The sequence below is a fragment of the Haliotis rufescens genome, unplaced genomic scaffold, assembly GCF_023055435.1.
Source record: "Haliotis rufescens isolate VD_foot unplaced genomic scaffold, xgHalRufe1.0.p SCAF_15, whole genome shotgun sequence".
NCBI lineage: Eukaryota > Metazoa > Mollusca > Gastropoda > Lepetellida > Haliotidae > Haliotis > Haliotis rufescens.
The window spans coordinates 23969980-23991105 of record NW_025963835.1 but is presented as its reverse complement, the minus strand read 5'-3'; the positions used below and the strand labels follow the sequence as shown (position 1 = coordinate 23991105).

General features: G+C 43.1%; 2 protein-coding genes across 3 annotated transcripts; one reads left to right on the top strand and one right to left on the bottom strand.

The window, feature by feature from the left end:
• On the top strand, nt 1-8239 carry LOC124135226. The gene is made up of 6 exons (XM_048396346.1): nt 1-103; nt 1258-1305; nt 3121-3278; nt 4735-4899; nt 6899-6945; nt 8143-8239. Exons 2-6 carry the CDS (start codon nt 1262-1264, stop codon nt 8188-8190), a joined length of 462 nt encoding a protein of 153 aa, XP_048252303.1. The 5' UTR covers nt 1-103; nt 1258-1261; the 3' UTR covers nt 8191-8239.
• A 6053-nt stretch (nt 8240-14292) lies between these two features.
• LOC124135225 (isochorismatase domain-containing protein 1-like) lies at nt 14293-21001 on the bottom strand. 2 transcript variants are annotated; one of them, XM_048396344.1, is made up of 5 exons: nt 20730-21001; nt 20466-20513; nt 18721-18876; nt 15434-15550; nt 14293-14570 (listed from the first exon to the last, which is right to left on the bottom strand). In XM_048396344.1, the coding sequence occupies exons 1-5, from the start codon at nt 20853-20855 to the stop codon at nt 14424-14426; spliced, it is 594 nt and encodes a 197-aa protein (XP_048252301.1). In that variant the 5' UTR covers nt 20856-21001; the 3' UTR covers nt 14293-14423. The 2 variants fall into 2 exon arrangements, with proteins under 2 accessions (XP_048252301.1, XP_048252302.1); XM_048396345.1 differs by lacking the exon at nt 15434-15550.
• Nucleotides 21002-21126: the final 125 nt, after the last annotated feature.

The following is a 21126-nucleotide window of genomic DNA, read 5'->3' as shown; positions in this document are numbered from 1 at the left end:
TCCCATCCCTGACACCGTGAGACCACGACAGCTGTCCGGATATATCAAAAGTTAGATAAACAATTGTTTGGCAGGCAACATTTGACTTCTTGGCCATATCCAGGTAGGTTGCAGTTCCACGTCCATCAATGAATTAAAATTCGGAATGAGTAGATTTTCATTTCCTCGATAGATAATATCAGTTGTAGCAGGAGCCAGGGGGACGTGGGATTTTAGGTGAGGTGAGGTGAAATTGGGTTTAACGTCGCGTCCAAGATTATTGCACTTATATAGCGACGTGCATGCCCGCGTGTGTGTGTGTGGCTGCTTGTACTAGTCCGGACTGATGCCGATTTATAGTGCTAGCCCACTGAGATACCATGCCGCAGTTTAACATGAATACCCCACTCAGACACAGTATACTGACTCCGAGCCGACCAGCCCCCTAATACCGAGCGCCAGACAGGGTAACAACAAGTACCATCTTTTAACGTCTTTTGGTATGACGCGGCTGGGGATCGAACCCCGGACCTTCCGCTCTCCGGGCGTACGCTCTACCACTAAACCACGGAGGCGGTCACGTAGGATTTTATTAGCCCCTCGTTAGTTTTTATACCACGACCCGAAAGAGAGACGCACAAAACCCCATGTACCACGAGTGATCCTGCTACAATGAATTTATCTTACCGACATGTTTCGATATGACATTGTAAAAGAATTAAAACAAATTCAAAATTAATAGAATACAGCTGTTCGAGGTTTACTTATGCTATGTCACGTGACTTTCATGGACTCGGAAAAAAGTGTTAATTGTTTGTACTTTTCAAGTTTATAATTTCTTTTGCTCCTCACTTCATATAGGGGCGGTCGGGTAGCCTAGTGGTTAAAGCGTTCGCTCGTCACGCCGAAGACCCGGGTTCGATTCCCGACATGGGTGCAATGTGTGAAGCCCATTTCTGGTGTCCCCCGCCGTGATATTGCTGGAATATTGCTAAAAGCGGCGTAAAACCATACTCACTCACTCACTCACTCACTCACTTCATATAACACTGAACCTCAATCACCATTGATGTTTGACAAAATGTTTTCCCTTCATCGCCTATGTGTTCAGAAAAATATGTTTCTTTGGCAGACATTTCTTTAGCATAGCGATTCGTTACTTGTACACTTGATGGCGTTTAAAACATTCCTAAAGTTCATGTAGTCTCTTGACTGAATTGTATACCGAACGCATCAATATATAAGAAATTGCCAATGACCTCGACCTTGATCTTCCAGCATCATGTTCTTGTTCGGCGTCCTTCTCCTCGCAGCGTCGGCCTACGGGTGAGTGACCTTGGCCTGTTTCTTATTGAGTGAATGAGTGAGTTGGGTTTAACGCCGATTTTAACAGTATTCCAGTCATATCACGGCGTGTCAGCTTAATGTGGGAGGAAAGCCCGAAGTGATGCAGGTCTCAGGCGTTTACAACTTCGGTGGAACCCACAAGCACGGGTATGGTGCTGACTAACCTAGAAACATAATCGGGGCGATGTTTCTTATTGAACGTACCATAGGAGGAGGATATATATTGAAACGATTAACAAACTATTCCATCAGGATGCCCTTCATCTTTCTTAAAAAGTCCTTCAACCTGACAGCACAACATTAGCTTACACTTAAAATATATAAGGCATGCCCAACCAAACATAGATGCATCACGAAGATGTTCAAGAAGAGAAACTGTTGTGTTTTGTATTTGGGGGTATGATATTGTAGATATGCTATCTACAAATATAATTTGAAACCTAATGTTCTTGTTATATCATGTATATTGCTACAATATACAAATTCTATTGAATTTTAGCTCCCTTATATCAGGAGGTATAATATTGTAGATTTGATACCTTGGAGAATAATATTCCAGAGGGGATTCCGGGTTGGAGTAGGTCTCCAGAAACCCATGCTTGTCGTAAGTGAAGACTAGATCGATCGGGTGGTCATACTGTGGTTACGGTGTGGTCATACTGAGGTAACGGTGTAGTCATACTGGGGTAACGATGTGGTCATACTGTAGTAACGATGGTAACGGCGTGGTCATACTGAGGTAACGGTGTAGTCATACTGGGGTAACAATGTGGTCATACTGTAGTAACGATGGTAACGGCGTGGTCATGCTGTGGTAACGATGTAGTCATACTGGGGTAACGATGTGGTCATACTGTAGTAACGATGGTAACGGCGTGGTCATGTTGTGGTAACGATGTAGTCATACTGGGGTAACGATGTGGTCATACTGTAGTAACGATGGTAACGGCGTGGTCATGCTGTGGTAACGATGTAGTCATACTGGGGTAACGATGTGGTCATACTGTAGTAACGATGGTAACGGCGTGGTCATGCTGTGGTAACGATGTAGTCATACTGTGTTGACGGTGTAGTCGTACAGTGGTTACAGTGTGGTCATACTGTGGTTACGGTGTAGTCATACTGTGGTAACGGTGTAATCATACTGTGGTAACAATGTGGTCATACTGTAGTAACGATGGTAACGGTGTGGTCATATTATGGTAATGATGGTAACGGTGTGGTCATACTCTGGTAACGATTTGGTCATACTTCTGAAACCATGATAACGGTGTGGTCATACTGTGGTAACGATTGTAATAATGTGGTCCTACTGTGGTAACGGAGTGGTCCTACTGTGGTAACGATGGTAGGGGTATGATCATACTGTGGTAACGATGGTAACGGCATGGTCAAACTCTTGTAACGATAGTAACGTTGTGGTCATACTGGGGTAACAATGTGGTCATACTGTAGTAACGATGGTAACGGTGTGGTCAAACTCTTGTAACGATGGTAACGGTGTGGTCATACTGGGGTAACAATGTGGTCATACTGTAGTAACGATGGTAACGGTGTGGTCATACTATAGTAACGATGGTTACGGCGTGGTCAGGCTGTGGTAACGATGTGGTCACACTGTAGTAACGATAGTAACGGCGTGGTCATACTATGGTAACGGCATGGTCATACTGTAGTAACGATAGTAACGGCGTGGTCATGCTTAAGTAACGATGGTAACGGCGTGGTCATACTGTGGTAACGATGGTAACGGTGTGGTCAAGGTATGACATCTTCCTCTTCCTGCGTCAACAGGCAGGGCACAATACAGCACTGCATCCACTCCAACGCTGAGAAGCTGACTGCAGACAACGTCATCGAAATGGTCATGGTCGACATGGACACCAACAAAGACCGCTACATCTCCGACCTGGAGCTGCTGATCGAGTTTGTCGGAAGGTTCGACACCAACGGTAATCATCAGATAGCGCAGTCACACTCCGGCGCAGTAGTGACTTAGCATTGCACTGAAGCCTCTTAGCGCTACGACCTCCTAAACCACCTCGTAAACCACCTCTAAAATATTTGTGCTGTTTCACAAAGACCCCCTAACTTTACACCCCATCGTAAGCAGCCTCCTAACGTACGATAGGTTGGGGACACTTGTAACTAGCTTACGACATCTTAAGTCAGGGATATCACTCAAGTGTTGGGTAGGAGAGTGATGGCGCAGTGGCCCCAATTGTAGTTGATTGAGGGTGTGTGGAGCTTATAGCTCACTGAGATAGTGTAGTGGTACAATTGTAGTTGATTGAGGGTGTGTGGAGCTTATAGATCACCGAGATAGTGTAGTGGCACAATTGTAGTTGATTGCAGGTGTGTGGAGCTTATAGATCACTCAGATAGTGTAGTGGCCCCAATTGTAGTTGATTGAGGATGTGTGGAGCTTATAGATCACTGAGATAGTGTAGTGGCACCAATTGTAGTTGATTGAGGGTGTGTGGAGCTTATAGCTCACTGAGATAGTGTAGTGGCACCAATTGTAGTTGTTTGAGGGTGTGTGGAGCTTATCGTTTACTGAGATAGTGTAGTGGCACCAATTGTAGTTGTTTAAGGGTGTGTGGAGCTTATAGATCACCGAGATAGTGTAGTGGCACAATTGTAGTTGATTGAGGGTGTGTGGAGCTTATAGCTCACTGAGATAGTGTAGTGGTACAATTGTAGTTGATTGAGGGTGTGTGGAGCTTATAGATCACCGAGATAGTGTAGTGGCACAATTGTAGTTGATTGCAGGTGTGTGGAGCTTATAGATCACTCAGATAGTGTAGTGGCCCCAATTGTAGTTGATTGAGGGTGTGTGGAGCTTATCGTTTACTGAGATAGTGTAGTGGCACCAATTGTAGTTGTTTGAAGGTGTGTGGAGCTTATAGATCACTGAGATAGTGTAGTGGCCCAAATTGTAGTTGATTGAAGGTGTGTGGAGCTTATAGATCACTGAGATAGTGTAGTGGCACCAATTGTAGTTGTTTGAGGGTGTGTGGAGCTTATCGTTTAATGAGATAGTGTAGTGGCACCAATTGTAGTTGTTTGAAGGTGTGTGGAGCTTATAGATCACTGAGATAGTGTAGTGGCACCAATTGTAGTTGTTTGAGGGTGTGTGGAGCTTATCGTTTACTGAGATAGTGTAGTGGCACCAATTGTAGTTGTTTGAAGGTGTGTGGAGCTTATAGATCACTGAGATAGTGTAGTGGCCCAAATTGTAGTTGATTGAAGGTGTGTGGAGCTTATAGATCACTGAGATAGTGTAGTGGCACAATTGTAATTGATTGAGGGCGTCATGGTAACGCTCTTCCTCCTACTGCTTTTAACCATGTTGATATTCTTCCTCCAAAACATGACAATCCATGGCAAAGCTCTTCCCAAAAACAGGTGACAGCATGATCACGCGCGAGGAGTTCCTCCCCAAGTGGCACGAATATTACAAGGACGTCCCTGAATTTGCCAGCTACCTCTTCGATCACTTCGACCGCACCAACGACGGTTTCCTGGGACTGTACGACGTGCCCGGTCTCAAGGCCCAGGTGGATCTGGACAGTAAGTCGCCGCTTGGTACACAGGAGTGAGTGAGTGAATGAGTGAATGAGTGAGTGAGTCAGTCAGTCAGTGAGTCAGTGAGTGAGTCAGTGAGTGAGTCAGTGAGTGAGTCAGTGAGCGAGCGAGTGGGTGGGTAGAAATCACGCCCCAGAAGTGATGCACCAGTACAGTCTGGTGCTGATAAACCTAGAAGCACTTTCCTAAATTCAGATGTAAGTTAACATTGCATTAACTTTGTATATAACACAGTATTATATTGCTCTTTACGGGTGCTGTTATAGGGGAAACATGTGACTTTTGCAAAACTGAAACGTTGACTTTATTAACATGAATTGGTTTGACCAACGTAGACTTCCGAGTTTACCAATAGCTGGCTAAAACCAGTTGCCAGGACAATGCCATCAACAAGAGATCCTGCCATGAGTTGGTTGTCTTATTCTGCATACGATGTACATAGTATTTTTACAAACGTCGTAGGTAGAATTAATACGTGTGGAGTATACACCTGAAAAGGAGTTAAGTGCCGCTTACTATATATTTCCATATAAACTACTGGGCACTAGAAAGTATACACTTGAAAATTGGAACATTCAACCAAAAACGTTGAACCAAAAAATTAAAAGCATCATCAAAACGTCCCGAGGTTGAAAACAGTCGCCGAAACACTGTAAACTTAAGGTGTGTGTGTGTGTGTGTGTGTGTGTGTGTGTGTGTGTGTGTGTGTGTGTGTGTGTGTGTGTGTGTGTGTGTGTGTGTGTGTGTGTGTGTGTGTGTGTGTGTGTGTGTGTGTGTGTGTGTGTGTGTTTATCAGTGACAAAAATTATGTCTGATACAATTCCCTATTTTGACTTGTATCGTATGTACCCGTGTTCTTTGGGTTACCAATTGCCTTGCCTTTGCATGTGTTTGTGAAGGCTGCTTGTACCGTATGTACCCGTGTTCTTTGGGTTACAATTGCCTTGCCTTTGCATGTGTTTGTGGAGGCTGCCACCGAAAGAGCAAGACACGCTTACGTGTGTGTGTGTGTGTGCTAGCCCACTGAGATGCTGACTCCGAGCCGACCAGTCGTTTTTTTAGCCGACAGACAGACAGGGTAACAACAAGTACCATCTTCCGCTCTCCGGGTGGGCGCTCTACCACCAGATCACGGAGGCGGTCCCGCAAACTTAATAGTACTAAAAGCGACGTAAAACCATACTCACTCACCCACTCGCTCTTGTATTAAATGTTTCTTTGGTGTGTTAAACATCTCCCATGTTTTTTTTTCAAAATAAGATCAATGACATATGTTTGTTTGTTTGTTGTTTAACGCCGCGGGGGCATTGGTGGCCCAGTCGTCTAAGGCGCCGCGATTTGCTTTGCAGAGATGCGTCCCTTGGGCACGCCAAAAACCTATGATTGTGGGTTCGAATCCCGGTTCGCCCCGATTATGTTTCTAGGTTTGTCAGCACCAAAACTGGCTCGTGGATTTCACCGAAGTGGTAAACTTCCGAGACCTGCATCACTTTGAGCTTTCCTACCACATTAAGCTGACACACCGTGATATAACTGGAATACTGTTAAAAGCGGTGTTAAACCAAACTCACTCACTCACAATTTACCGCCGCACTCAGCAATATTCCAGCTATTTTACGGCGGTCTGTAAATAATCGAGTCTGGACCTGACAATCCAGTGATAGCATGAGCATCGATCTACGCAATTAGGATACGATGGCATGCATCAACCAAGTCAGCGAGCCTGACCATCCGATCCCGTTGGTCGCCTCTTACGACAAGCATAGTCGTCTTTTTTGCAAGCATGGGTTGCTGAAGACCTATTCTGTGCCAGGATCTTCACGGGTCCAATGACAGATGTGGTCATATATTTTAAAACATTACTTTGAAGGGCGGGATACATGAAAATAGAGAACGGCTGGTGCTTAAAGCATCTTAAGGTACAGATATCTAACTATAATTTACACGAGGTGTCTCAAGACTCACACGTGTTTTCTGCCTTCAGCTGATGGCCGGGTATCTGAGGTGGAGTTCACCATCTTCATGACGCATGTGAGTCAACTCCACACAAAGCCTTCTTTTATTATTCAGCTGTGACACACTGGTGTCGATATATTTTACATGTGACGACTGGTTGCGTTTGTATAATCTGCATGTGACGCACTGGTGACGTCTGTATAATCTGCATGTGACGCACTGGTGACGTCTGTATAATCTGCTTGTGGCGCATTGTGGCGTCTGTATAATCTGCATATGACGCACTGGTGAGACTGTATAATCTGCATGTGACGCACTGGTGGCGTCTGTATAATCTGCATGTGACGCCCTGGTGGCGTCTGTAGAATCTGCATGTGACGCACTGGTGGCGTCTGAATAATTTGCATGTGACGCACTGGTGGCGTCTGAATAATCTGCATATGACGCACTGGTGGTGTCTGTATAATCTACATGTGACGCACTGGTGGCGTCTGAATAATCTGCATATGACGCACTGGTGGTGTCTGTATAATCTACATGTGACGCACTGGTGGCGTCTGAATAATCTGCATATGACGCACTGGTGGCGTCTGTATAAGCTACATGCGACGCACTGGTGGCGTCTCTTTAGTCTTTACTCTACACTGCCGTTGCATGTACATACTACGTGTGACGCACTGGTGGTGCATGTATATACTACGCATGACGCACTGGTGTCTGTTTACTCTACATTTGACGCACTGGTGGCGTCTGTATAATCTGCATGTGACGCACTGGTGGCGACTGTATAATCTACATGTGACGCACTGGTGGCGTCAGAATAATTTGTATATGACGCACTGGTGAGACTGTATAATCTGCATGTGACGCACTGGTGGCGTCTGTATAATTTGCATGTGACGCACTGGTGGCGTCTGAATAATCTGCATATGACGCACTGGTGGTGTCTGTATAATCTACATGTGACGCACTGGTGGCGTCTGAATAATCTGCATATGACGCACTGGTCTGTATAAGCTACATGCGACGCACTGGTGGCGTCTCTTTAGTCTTTACTCTACACTGGCGTTGCATGTACATACTACGTGTGACGCACTGGTGGTGCATGTATATACTACGCATGACGCACTGGTGTCTGTTTACTCTACATTTGACGCACTGGTGTCTGCATAATCTACATGAGATCCACTGGTGTTGTCTGCGTATTGCCACGTTGTTGTTCACTTCCGCGGGGGTCTTGTTTATACCTTGTTGTTGTTGTTGTTGTTTCAGCTGTACCAAGATTGTGTCCCTCACTCACACAAGGACCCAACTGCCTGATTCTGCTTCGGACAACATCAATGAAGAAAATAAATCATACTATTGTTAACGTGTATCTTACTCTTCCTAGTTATCCCTTAGTGGTAAACGTGTTCACTAGTTACGCGAAATGTCTGGGTTCAATTTCCAAATCAGTACAATGTGTGTTCCCCTACGAGATATTGCAAGAGTATTGCCAACAACAGCGAAACACCATGCTCACTCACTCACTCACTTAGTCTAACTCACTCCTCCCATGGTTGTCGTAAGGGGCGACTAACGGGGTCGGGTGGTGAGGCTCGCTGACTTGGTTGATGCATGTCATTGTATCCCAACTGCGTAGATCAATGCTCTTGATGTCAATCACTGGATTGTCTGGCAAAGACTCGATTATTTGCAGACCGCCATCATATAGCTGGAACATTGCTGAGTTCGACCCCAATGACACTGATCCCTGTTCATGAGATCAATCACTGGTTTGTCTGTTCCAAACTTGATTTATTAGCGGCGCAGAGTAAAAAACAAACAAAAGAGACTTCATGCTTCTCACCTTACACACTTGATTCACATCTTAGATTAATGTACAGCAATCTGCATATAAACAGGCCTTAGGTATTTAGAGGGAGTTGGGGGCGGTCGGGTAGCCTAGTGGTTAAAGCGTTCGCTCGTCACGCGTAAAACCCGGGTTCGATTCCCGACATGTGTACAATGTGTGAAGCCCATTTCTGGTGTCCCCCCGCCGTGATATTGCTGGAATATTGCTAAAAGCGGCGTAAAACCATACTCACTCACTCACTAGAGGGAGTTGATTGATGCATGTCATCGTATCCCAATTGCGTGTGTCGATGCTCATGATGTCAATCATTGGATGGTCTGGACCAGGCTCGATTATTTAGACCGCCGTCATGTAGCTTGAATATTGCTGAGTGCGGTGTTAAACAACAAACAAACAAACAATAGAGGGAGTTTTGTGTTTTTCCGCTTTGAGCAGTATTTCAGATACAGCATGTCTTTTTAATGCGATATGGCACGGGTGGCCCAGTCGTCTAAGAGTTGCGTCCCTTGGGCACGCCAGAAACCTATGTTTGTGGGTTCGAATCCCGGTTCGCCCGATTATGTTTCTAGGTTTGTCAGCACCATACCCGTGCTCGTGGGTTTCACCGAAGTGGTAAACGTCTGAGACCTGCATCACTTCAGGCTTTCCTCCCACATTAAGCTGACACGCCGTAATATAACTGGAATACTGTTAAAAGCGGCGTTAAACCCAACTCACTCACAATTTAACGCGTGAGGAAAACACGGAATGGGCGGGCGGGACGGGGATATTAAAGGTGGGCATGGAAAATGTGTATGCGGCTTCTTGAAAACAAATTTTGAGAACAACGGTCGAATGGATATAATTTCTGTGTTGCGATATAGAATTGGCTTCCACTGTAGTTCACATATAAAGTTGATTTTTGACAAAACACATGGCATGAAAACCTGCAACAATGGCAATCACACAGACGGCCTCTCTGTTATTTGTGTACTTCGGGGTTAGTGCAACCTTGGTCGTTAAAGCAGAAATATACTACCACTTTTTAAAACCTGACTACGACTTCGGTTATTTGTCCAGCGATAAGAGAGTTAAAGTGACTAATTGGTACCACAAAAAGCATGACTCCGAGCAAACACAGCCCATTCAAGCTTCCTTCCATTCACCCAGATGCCTGGTTCACTTGCAGTGAGACAATTTGCTAACATTTGCTGTGTTTACATATATTCGTACGTATATTTTGTCATTTCATACTTCATACAGATATAAACGAAACCCTTAGGGTAGTCAAAACTTACGGGGGCAGTTGCCACTATGAAAAATAAACACCAGTGCGCGCTTCGATCGACTATCTTATTTTCAGAAGATTCAAGACATTGGATATTTCAGTCCTAGAAATCTAAGTTTAATAAATGCTTATTATATACTCTCCGAAAAAGGAAAGGCATAGTTGATCTGATTTGTTGAAATGTCGTGTATTTTAATTATATTGATTTCCATACGATTGATTTTCACAAATGTTAGTGTTAGCTGTTTCGGGCGGGATTGAACCTAACTCTAAAATGCAACATTTGAAGTCTTTAAGAACGTTGGCGGCTATATATTGTTGCCCAAAATATCGCAAAATCCGGTGACAAACAGACCGTATGTGAAAAACGGGCGAATAGTGAGTGGTTTCGTCAGGTTTAAAACGGACGAATTCTTTCAATGATATGTCCAAGCACAGGACCATATAACTAATAACAATAAACAAACTCGCAGACGAGTTTTTGTGAGTTTGTTTATTATTATTATCAGTTACATGGTCCTGTGGTCCAAGACGTTTTGCTCTCTGGGTGCAGTTCAGTATGCCTAGGCTAAACATAACTTTTCCGACCGACCGACCGTCCCTCTGGGGAAACCCTGGAGGTGAGAAACAACCAAATGTAATTTTAAATACACACTTACACTAACTGCATGGCTTAAGATCGTCGTCATATCTCTGCACATAACTTGCCATTAAAAATAAATATATTGTGACGTCAAAGTTTTGATCTAATGTGATATGGCTTTATGCGAAACTGTTTTTGGGTAAATCGATATCTATCATATTCCCTGTGCCACAGTGATATTCTGAAAGATTGATTATATTTGCAACATGGCATCAGGCGTTTAGGATACTTCCGGTAGGTCTGTTTGTGTGAGATAAACTGTCGTCGCATGATCCCATAACAACATAAATAACAACAATGAATCAAGATAGAAGTAAAAACGAGCCTATATATAAACGTCATTGAAAGACTACCCCGCCCGCGGAAATGTGAAGGCGTCAAGCAGTACCGCGCAGTCAATGTAGTTAATGGTATAAGGGGGATAATCGTGTTATGATATGTAAATAATAAATAAGAGTAATGTCCCTTGTATGAGCTCCATACAGTGTGTTAACTCAACTCCCCACATGTTGTGGAATTTTCCGCGTTCTATAGGGAAAGTAGAGCTGATCAAAGCGATAGTCCTTTACATCCCTTACTGCAAGGTCGAATGGCGTCATAACTTAGTTCGGACAAGCGCAGACGACACAGAATATTTTCTCAACACAGTTACTTCCCTTTGATAAAGTACAATGCAGTGTCTGAAGTTTGCATGTAGACCCTGGAGGGAGCTTGTATATGAACCGTACGCAGTTTGAAATTACCATTTAAACTAGTTCCACTATTGGTACGCGCCGCAGGTTTAGCGCGTTCAGTCAGACAGGAGCACAGTCTAATTCCTAAGCTGGATAACTTCCCTCTGACCAAAATTTTACCGCATGGAATAAAATCGATTGAATTGCCTCCCTTTGACCTAGACCTAGATCAGGTCCATTAGTATAATTTATTAAATGAAAAAAACACATTGAGAAACTACCTTGATCTAAACCTGTCTAGAAAGTTTTTCCCTTGTTCGTGAATTTACAATATAGAACCCAGTTCCACTTTGCCCGAGACTTCATAGATCTGTTTGTTTTAAAATTAAGTGATCTGTGTTTTATGAGTTGAATTAGGTCAATGGTAAGAATGTTTTTTAATAACAACATGACTTTATAGTGATGGGTTTCTTTTTTATCTCCATGGGTTTTCTTATCAGATCATTTTCCACAATGACGGATTTCGGATTCAGCATGCTCTCAATACTCGACTAGACATATGTCTAAATATTCAAATATTTGGTACAGATTGTCAAAGTCTTGAATAGGTATTCTGCAATACGGAACCATTCTGCTTTGACCATCCAGAACACCAACTGAACATTTATGGGATGACCTTTATAAATGTGCCAAACATCAATCCCAGCTGAAACGTTTCTGCAACCTCGGATGAACGGGTCAGAATACTACAGGTTCGAATCAAGAGACTGACTCAATCCATGAACAGGTGATGCAGACCAGTGAGTGAGTGAGTGAGTGAATATGGTTTTGCGCCGCTTTTAGCATTATTCCAGCAATATCGCGGCGGGGGACACCAGAAATGGTCTTCACACATTGTACCCATGTCAGGAATCAAACCGGGCTTCAGCGTGACAGCAACACTTTAACCACCAGGCTACCTGACCGCCCCCAAGTGTTAATTAAACTTTCTATTTTCATACATATGCGTTTCTTTTGTGGTATATCTAATAGTTCTGGAATTTGCATTTGCGAGATGTAAAAAATGTTACTAAGTTTACTAGTTCAGCTGTGAATATAGCAAAAAAACATTTGATATATTAATACACATATTAACATTGCAGGAATGAATGCTATTCAAATGTGAAATGTGATCCACTTACGAAAGAATATTTTCCAATTTTTTGTTGTACAATTTCTAGTTTGTTTAAACAGGGAGATCAGGTTCATCTGTTTAATTTAATAAATAAAAAACATATTTAATAAACTACCTCGATCTAAACCTATGTATTAAGTTTTTCACTTGTTCATATATGTACAATATAGTATCTGGTTCCAGTTTGTGGGAGTCTGCCTGTCGGAGGATAGATATTTGTTTTTAAATCATATTTTTATAAGCGATTCTAGAACTGTTTCAATTTGTTTTGTTTTAAGCAGAATGTGTGACTTGAAAAGGTCACAAGTAAAAAATTCTTTTTTAATTACATATTGACTTTATGGTGATGGTTGCTTTTTATCTACACATGCTTTACTTTACTTTGCCCCAATGTGTTTATGTTTCTGTTTTGGGGTTCCACTTGCTCTACATTGTGATAGACATACGTATGTTTGAATGGTCAAATATACTTGGAGTAGATTGTGAAGGCTGTGAGTCTGTTGGTGTCACAGTGTAAGTTTTGACTATCTTGAATAGGATTTCTGAAGTAATATTTACCAGCCATTTCTTCATTTTTCTTGAAAACCCCATGAAGAGCCAGGATAGAATTGGTCTTCAGCAGACCATGGTTGTTGTAAGTGGCGACTAGGGGATTGGGTGATCAGTCTCGGTGACTTGGTTGATGCATGTCATTGTATCACAATTGCTCAGAATGTCAATCACTGGATTGTCTGGTCCAGACTCAATTATTTACAGACCTCCATCATGTAGATGGAGGACCGCCTCCGTGGTCTAGTTGTAGAGCGGCCGCCGGGAGAGCGGAAGGTCCGGGGTGTCGATCCCAAGCCGCGTCATACCAAAAGACGTTAAAAGATGGTACTTGTTGTTACCCTGTCTGGCGCTCGGCATTAAGGGGCTAAAACAAGGACTGGTCGGCTCGGAGTCAGTATACTGTGTCTGAGTGGGTCATTCATGTTAAACTGCGGCATGGTATCTCAGTGAGCTAGCACTATAAATCGGCATCAGTCCGGACTAGTACAAGCAGCCACACAAACACACACACGTACATGCACGTCGCTATATATTAGTGCAATAATCTTGGACGCGACGTTAAACCCAATTTCACCTCACCTCATGTAGATGGAATAGTGCCAAGTGCAGCATTAAACAACAAACATAAGGTCTTTTCGTATGACGTGGCCGGGGGTCGAACTACCAACCTTCCTCTCCCTGGGCAGAGAGTTATCCACTAGCGGTCTTTATTGTTGTTTATTGTTGTTTATTATGGTGTTCAACAACAATCTTCCAGAAGCAAGAGAATTAACTGACTGTAAAAGTCAGCTCGGCTGGATTTTTTTGGCTCGATTGTAGCGCCACCAGTGCCTATTATGAGTCATGTCCCTTCTATGCCCCTCTATTGACCAATCAGATTCCACCTCTCATATCACATGTATTTGCTTTAAAGCAAGTGGTGGTGCCCAGTGAAGACAAACTGATCGATAATCAAGATTTATACTGTAATAAAACAGGCCAAATCACGTGAGGACCTTGATTAAAAACATGAAAACATTTACAAAAGTTGACACGGAGTTGACAGTACACATGCTCTGCAAATCCTACTGTCAACCGAAATCTGCAAGGCAGTTTACGAACCAGATGTCGATTTCTTTAAACAATTTTGATTGGACTATGCATAGACTCGTTAGTCAAGCCAAAATATAACTCCATAATTCCAGCCTAGTTTGGCAAGGGTGGAAACTGGACCTTGCCTTGGAAAGAGGTCAACAACAAACAAACAAACTTCAATGAAGCTGTTAAGGGACTTTACTGTTCCTGATTGTAAAGTACTCACTAAAATATAAACACAGTGTGTATATGTGGAGTGAAACCAAACAAGCTGCAGTTCCAAATATTGGTCTGTAGTGTCTGTATCACCATGATCACAAGTTGCAGCCGAGCCCTGACTCCGGACCCAGCTCCCGGATCAGGGACTGGATCTCCTTGAAGTGAGGATGTTCCTTGTCGCCCACCAGCTGCAGCAGCACAGCCTCACTCGTCGTCACAATGGCGCCACTTTGTCGGAATCGCTAACAAAACAAACATGCAACCATGAATATTATTTCTTCCAATTTTATTATTGTATTGTCATAATCATATTGGTCGATACAGTGAGTGAGTGAGGTGGGTTTAACGCCACTTTTTACAGTATTCCATTTATATATCAGCATGTCAGTTTAATGTGGGAGGAAACCCAATTTAGGCAGGTTTCTGACATTTACCACTTCGGTGAAACCCACGAGCACGGGTATGGTGCTGACAAATCATAATCGGGGGGAACCAGGATTCCAACCCACAATCATAGGTTTCTGGCAAGCCAAAGGGACGCAACTCTGCACAGCGAAATGTGGTGCCATAGACGACTGGGCCACCTGAATGTCGTTGTACAAAACAACCTTTGCGCCACGACTGTCGTATGTCTATGTTAAGGTATGGGAGTTACCATCACCTTAGTGCTAAGATCGCTTCGTACAATGACGGCCCCCCGGTCAGTAAGGTGCAAAGGTGGGGTAATGGGACATAATCGATATTTCAAGACTGTTTGTTTGTTGTTTAACGCCGCAATCAGCAATATTCCACCTATATGCCGGTGGTCTGTACATCATCGAGTCTGGACCAGACAATCCAGTGATTGATATCATGAGCATCAATCCACACAATTGGGATACGATGACATGCATCAGCCAAGTCAGAGAGCCTGACCACCCACCCGTTAATCGCCTCTTACGACAAGCATAGTCACCTTTTACGGCAAGCAGGGGCTGCTGAAGACCTAGTCTACCCCAGATCTTCATGGGCCAATCATGAATAGAGGGTCATGACAATCCACAGTTCCGGTACATGTACAAAGTGTCATAGGCCACCAAGGGAGAGTTGAGTGTTTCCTACTCACCTCAAATGCAAAGAGTCGGTTCATCTGAGAACGAGAAGAACACGCATCAGCAACAACATGAACCTCATAGTCCTTCTTCAGAAGGTCGATCACTGTCTGCTGAATGCACACATGAGTCTGAAAGGACATTTAGAAATAATTCCACATCAGGTCTTTGAAAGGCATTTAGAAGTGATACACATAAGGAAGAGAATATATGGATGTCAACTTCTTTATTATGAGGAACACAACGTTTCAAAGTATATGCTTACTCCTTCATCGTTCACATCATTCAGTAAACATATACCGTATTCGACGTAATAAGCACCCCGCTCTAATAAGCGCCCACGGCGACATTTGCTAATATTTTGGCTCGAGAACAATCCCAATTAGCTCCCTTTCCGATTGATCAAGGTACACAAAACTTATTTATTCGCGTAAAATACGCACTCGTGTGTTATATGCACCCTTAATTATGGGCAATTAAATTCTGGAAAAATATATCTCTCGTATATAAACATTTCAGGCTGTCAGCATAAACGACGAAATTTATCTTTCAACTCACTTTTTTTCGACAAAATAATATTCCAATAAGAGCCCCCTATTTCTAATTTTGAGAGCGCCCTGGGAGCTTATTACGTCGAATACGGTACTTCGAAACGCTGTGTTCCTCATTATAAAGAAGTTGACATCCATATATTCTCTTCCTTAATTACACATCAGTTGGCAGATTCAGCAAGTTTCTGTCAAGGTGTTCAGACACTCGGTTGAACAGCGAAAGATGAGGTGAAATGAGGTTTAATGTTGCGTCCAAGATTATTGCACTTATATAGCGACAAACATACATGTGTGTGTGTGGCTGCTTGTACTAGTCTGGACTAATGCCAATTTTTTAGCGCTAGCCCACTGAGATACCTTGCTGCAGTTTAACATGAATACCCCACTCAGGCACAGACTTCGAGCCGAGCCGTCCTTGTTTAAGCCCCTCAATGCCGAGCGTCAGAAGGGTAACAACAAGTACCATCTTTTCACGGAGGATGCTCTACCATCAGACCACGGAGGCGGTCTGAACAGTAAGAGAGAAAAGGGGGGCTATACAAAGTATGTGATCTAGACTACCAGTTATCACACTTTCATTTTTGTGGAAGACTCAGTGTGGGTTAGATCGCTGATTTTGTGTGCTGGCGAGTAGGTGCCTCATTCTGGAGTGAGTGAGTGAATATTGCTTTACGCCGCTTTTAGCAATATTCCAGCTATATCACGGCAGGGGGACACCAGAATTGGGCTTCACACATTGAACCCATGTTGGCAATCGAACCCGGGTCTTCAGCATGACGAGCGAACGCTTTAACCACTAGGCTACCTGACCGCCCACCTCGTTCTGGAAGTGTGGGTTCGTATCCCTGGTGGGACTCAACCCCAAAAAGTTCTAAAGTTGTACTTGACTAATAATGTGTTATCCCAAATATAACATTTTTTAGTAAAAGATAACAGTTTCATGCACTTCATGATTACATTGTCTACATCGAGACTTTCACGTCCTTGATGTCACACACTGTTCCTACTTCAATTCCAAAGTGTGTGAGTGAGTTTGTTTTCTTGCTACTTTTAGCCATAGTCCAGCAATATCACCAGAATTGGGCTTCAAATATTGTACCCATGTGGGGTATCGAACCTTGGCCTGCCGAGGATGAGTGAACGCTGTAACCACTAGGCTACCAAACTGCTCCTCTCCACACAAAGAGGACCACATGTTTGATGTTTGAGACTGCACCTACCTCAATGCCAAAGAGGACGACATGTTTGACGTTTCAGACTGCATCTACCTCAACGCCAAAGAGGACGACATGTTAGACGTTTGAGACTGCACCTACCTCCATGCCAAAGAGGACCACATGTTTGATGTTTGAGACTGCACCTACCTCAATGCCAAAGAGGACGACATGTTTGACGTTTCAGACTGCATCTACCTCAACGCCAAAGAGGACGACATGTTAGACGTTTGAGACTGCACCTACCTCAATGCCAAAGTGGACCACATGTTTGACGTTTGAGACTGCGCCTACCTCCATGCCAAAGAGGACGACATGTTTGATGTTTGAGACTGCACCTACCTCAATGCCAAAGAGGACGACATGTTTGACGTTTCAGACTGCATCTACCTCAACGCCAAAGAGGACGACATGTTAGACGTTTGAGACTGCACCTACCTCAATGCCAAAGTGGACCACATGTTTGACGTTTCAGACTGCGCCTACCTCCATGCCAAAGAGGACGACATGTTTGATGTTTGAGACTGCACCTACCTCAATGCCAAAGAGGACGACATGTTTGACGTTTGAGACTGCATCTACCTCAACGCCAAAGAGGACGACATGTTAGACGTTTGAGACTGCACCTACCTCCATGCCAAAGAGGACCACATGTTTGATGTTTGAGACTGCACCTACCTCAATGCCAAAGAGGACGACATGTTTGACGTTTCAGACTGCATCTACCTCAACGCCAAAGAGGACGACATGTTAGACGTTTGAGACTGCACCTACCTCAATGCCAAAGTGGACCACATGTTTGACGTTTCAGACTGCGCCTACCTCCATGCCAAAGAGGACGACATGTTTGATGTTTGAGACTGCACCTACCTCAATGCCAAAGTGGACCACATGTTTGACGTTTCAGATTGCACCTACCTCAACGCCAAAGAGGATGACATGTTTGACGTTTGAGACTGCACCTACCTCAATGCCAAAGAGGACGACATGTTTGATGTTTGAGACTGCACCTACCCCAAAACCATAGAGGACAACATGTTTAAAATTTCAGACTGCACCTACCTCAATGCCAAAGAGGACGACATGTTTGATGTTTGAGACTGCACCTACCTCAACGCCAAAGAGGACAACATGTTTGACGTTTGAGACTGCCACTACCCCAAAGCCAAAGAGGACGACATGTTTGACGTTTGAGACTGCATCTACCTCAATGCCAAAGAGGACGACATGTTTGACGTTTGAGACTGCACCTACCTCCATACCAAAGAGGACATGTTTGACGTTTGAGACTGCACCTACCTCAATACCAAAGAGGACGACATGTTTGACGTTTGAGACTGCACCTACCTCAATGCCAAAGAGGACGACATGTTTGACGTTTGAGACTGCACCTACCTCAATGCCAAAGAGGACGACATGTTTGACATTTGAGACTGCACCTACCTCAATACCAAAGAGGACATGTTTGACGTTTGAGACTGCACCTACCTCAATACCAAAGAGGACGACATGTTTGACGTTTGAGACTGCACCTACCTCAATGCCAAAGAGGACGACATGTTTGACGTTTGAGATAGACTGTAGCTTCTCTTCCACCTCAGGCAGTAACATAGTGAACCTGGTTTTGGGGAAAACCCCAACAGCATGGGCGGCATCCAACTCTGATACTGTCGCACCCAGGCCCTTGGGGTACTGCACAGAGAGAGGCAATCACAATGCTGAGGGAGACACAAACAACATAAACTCAGACTGTACTACAATTCATTTTGGACTATTGTTTTTTAGACTACTTTTATGTAGCATATCTTAATTTCAATAGTGGATTTGTTTTGGACTTGCATATATCAAGTGATATCTTAATAATCATCATGTTGAAATACATGATTGTGACATATGCTATTCTTTGATGTTTACTTAAGAAATGACTTCACCATTTTGGGGTAATGGAGGTGTAAACATGAAAACCTGTGCTCACACTTTGTGAAACGTTCACACCAATTTTTACACAAATACCTTGATAAACATAAAAACATTAAATCAAATTTTATAAACACATAGGCAGCTCCAGAGAGGGGTTCTGGAACCCCACCTTTTGGAAACCAAATGTAGTTTGTTGTAGGCAGTGAAATTATCTGAGAAAGTATTTTCATATTTTGGACCCCTCCCTTTCAAAAATGCTGGTTCCACCCTTGAAAAAAATATGTAATCATTGATGACTTCACAGACTGCTTATTTAATCACGAACACAAAACCACTGAAGACAACAAAATGAAATCAACAACATTGATCAGGGCAATAATGCAACAAACCCCACCCATTCCATTATCAGCCAATCAGGTAACAGTATTCTGTTTGTGGTCGTAGCCTAAATGTTTGTCGGTTTATGGACACAGAAATAAAAAAGATTTGTTTGCTTAGCAAATCAAATGCCACGGAATCAGTTGCAATTTATTGATATAAGTTTATGTGTATACATTATTAACATTACGTATAAAGATGAATAGGTTGATTTCAATCACGTAACCAGTCCCCATAATGTTTGTTTGTTTGTTTGTTTGTTTGTTGTTTAACGCCACACTTAGCAATATTCCAGCTATATGACAGGGGTCTGTAAATAATTGAGTCTGGACCAGACAATCCAGTGATTGACATCATGAGCACCTAACCAATTGGGATTGTTGACAAGCATCAACCAAGTCAGCAAGCCTGACCACCCGATCCTGTTGATGTGAGTTTGGTTTAATGCCACTGTTAACAGTATTCTAGTTATATCACGGCGTGCCAGCTTAACGTGGGAGGAAAGCCCGAAGTGATGCATGGCTCAGATGTTTATCACTTTGGTGAAACCCACAACCATGGGTATGGTGCTGACAAACCTAGAAACATAATCAGGGCAAAGCTGGATTCAAACCACAATCATAGATGCCCAAGGAAGGCAACTCTGCACAGGTTATGGGCAACCCGTCACCCATTACGATGTACATTGGAGAACCTTGCAAATGTACTTACTACCACTAGTCTTATATGGAGACCTTAAGCATTGAGCATGTTCACATGTAGTCATGGACATAAGACCAGTGACAGTGTTCAAGACTATTTTGGGAAATATTTCATCATAACCATCAGACAACACTCAACAGGAAATTGCTTTCTGGGTAGGCCTATTGCGGAGCAGGATAGACCCCCAGTACCTCATGTTTGTTGGCCGAAGGGGATTCTGGTGGAAGTTTATACCCATACTGTCCTTTAATTATCTACTATTTTCACAAGCCATGGTTTACCTGTTCCGTCACAATTAGTGGAATGTTGAGAATCTTTGATGCCTTCACCTGTGAAAGACAAAATGAAACTATAGAATTTAGTAATAATACATTATTTACAACATCTGAAAAAAATCGTTACAAAACGTTTAGGCATCGTGGATATATGTAAATCTTTCTACTATCATTATAATTGAAAATATATAACGCATAAAACGTCAGGATATACTCGCAATACAGTAACACATTCCTTCAACTGTTTAACAGTGTTGGTGTTTAACGCACCAATCTTTGTGCGATCTGCAGTATATCGGCAAAATGTTTGATCGCTGGACGGAACTTTTCTTGCATGTCACAGCAGAAGAAAACTGTCTGGTCCAGCCGGAGATCTCCAAGTCTCTTTTCGCTCATCCTGTAAATCTATCGCTATGTGAGTTCAGCACACAGTTCATCAACGTTGATGCAGCCGTTTGGACTTCGTCATGTGCGTGAAACTTACATAGGGAGAAATCATTGTTACGAAATGTAGTTTAGTTAATAATAGTCGCAAGAACAACATAGTATCCGATATCATCTCAGTTACGTATATTATATTTCAACAAATAGTTCCAATGTTCGTCATTGTCATACACACATCTTATATTAACATACGAGTGCATTTAATATACAACATAATGGTTAA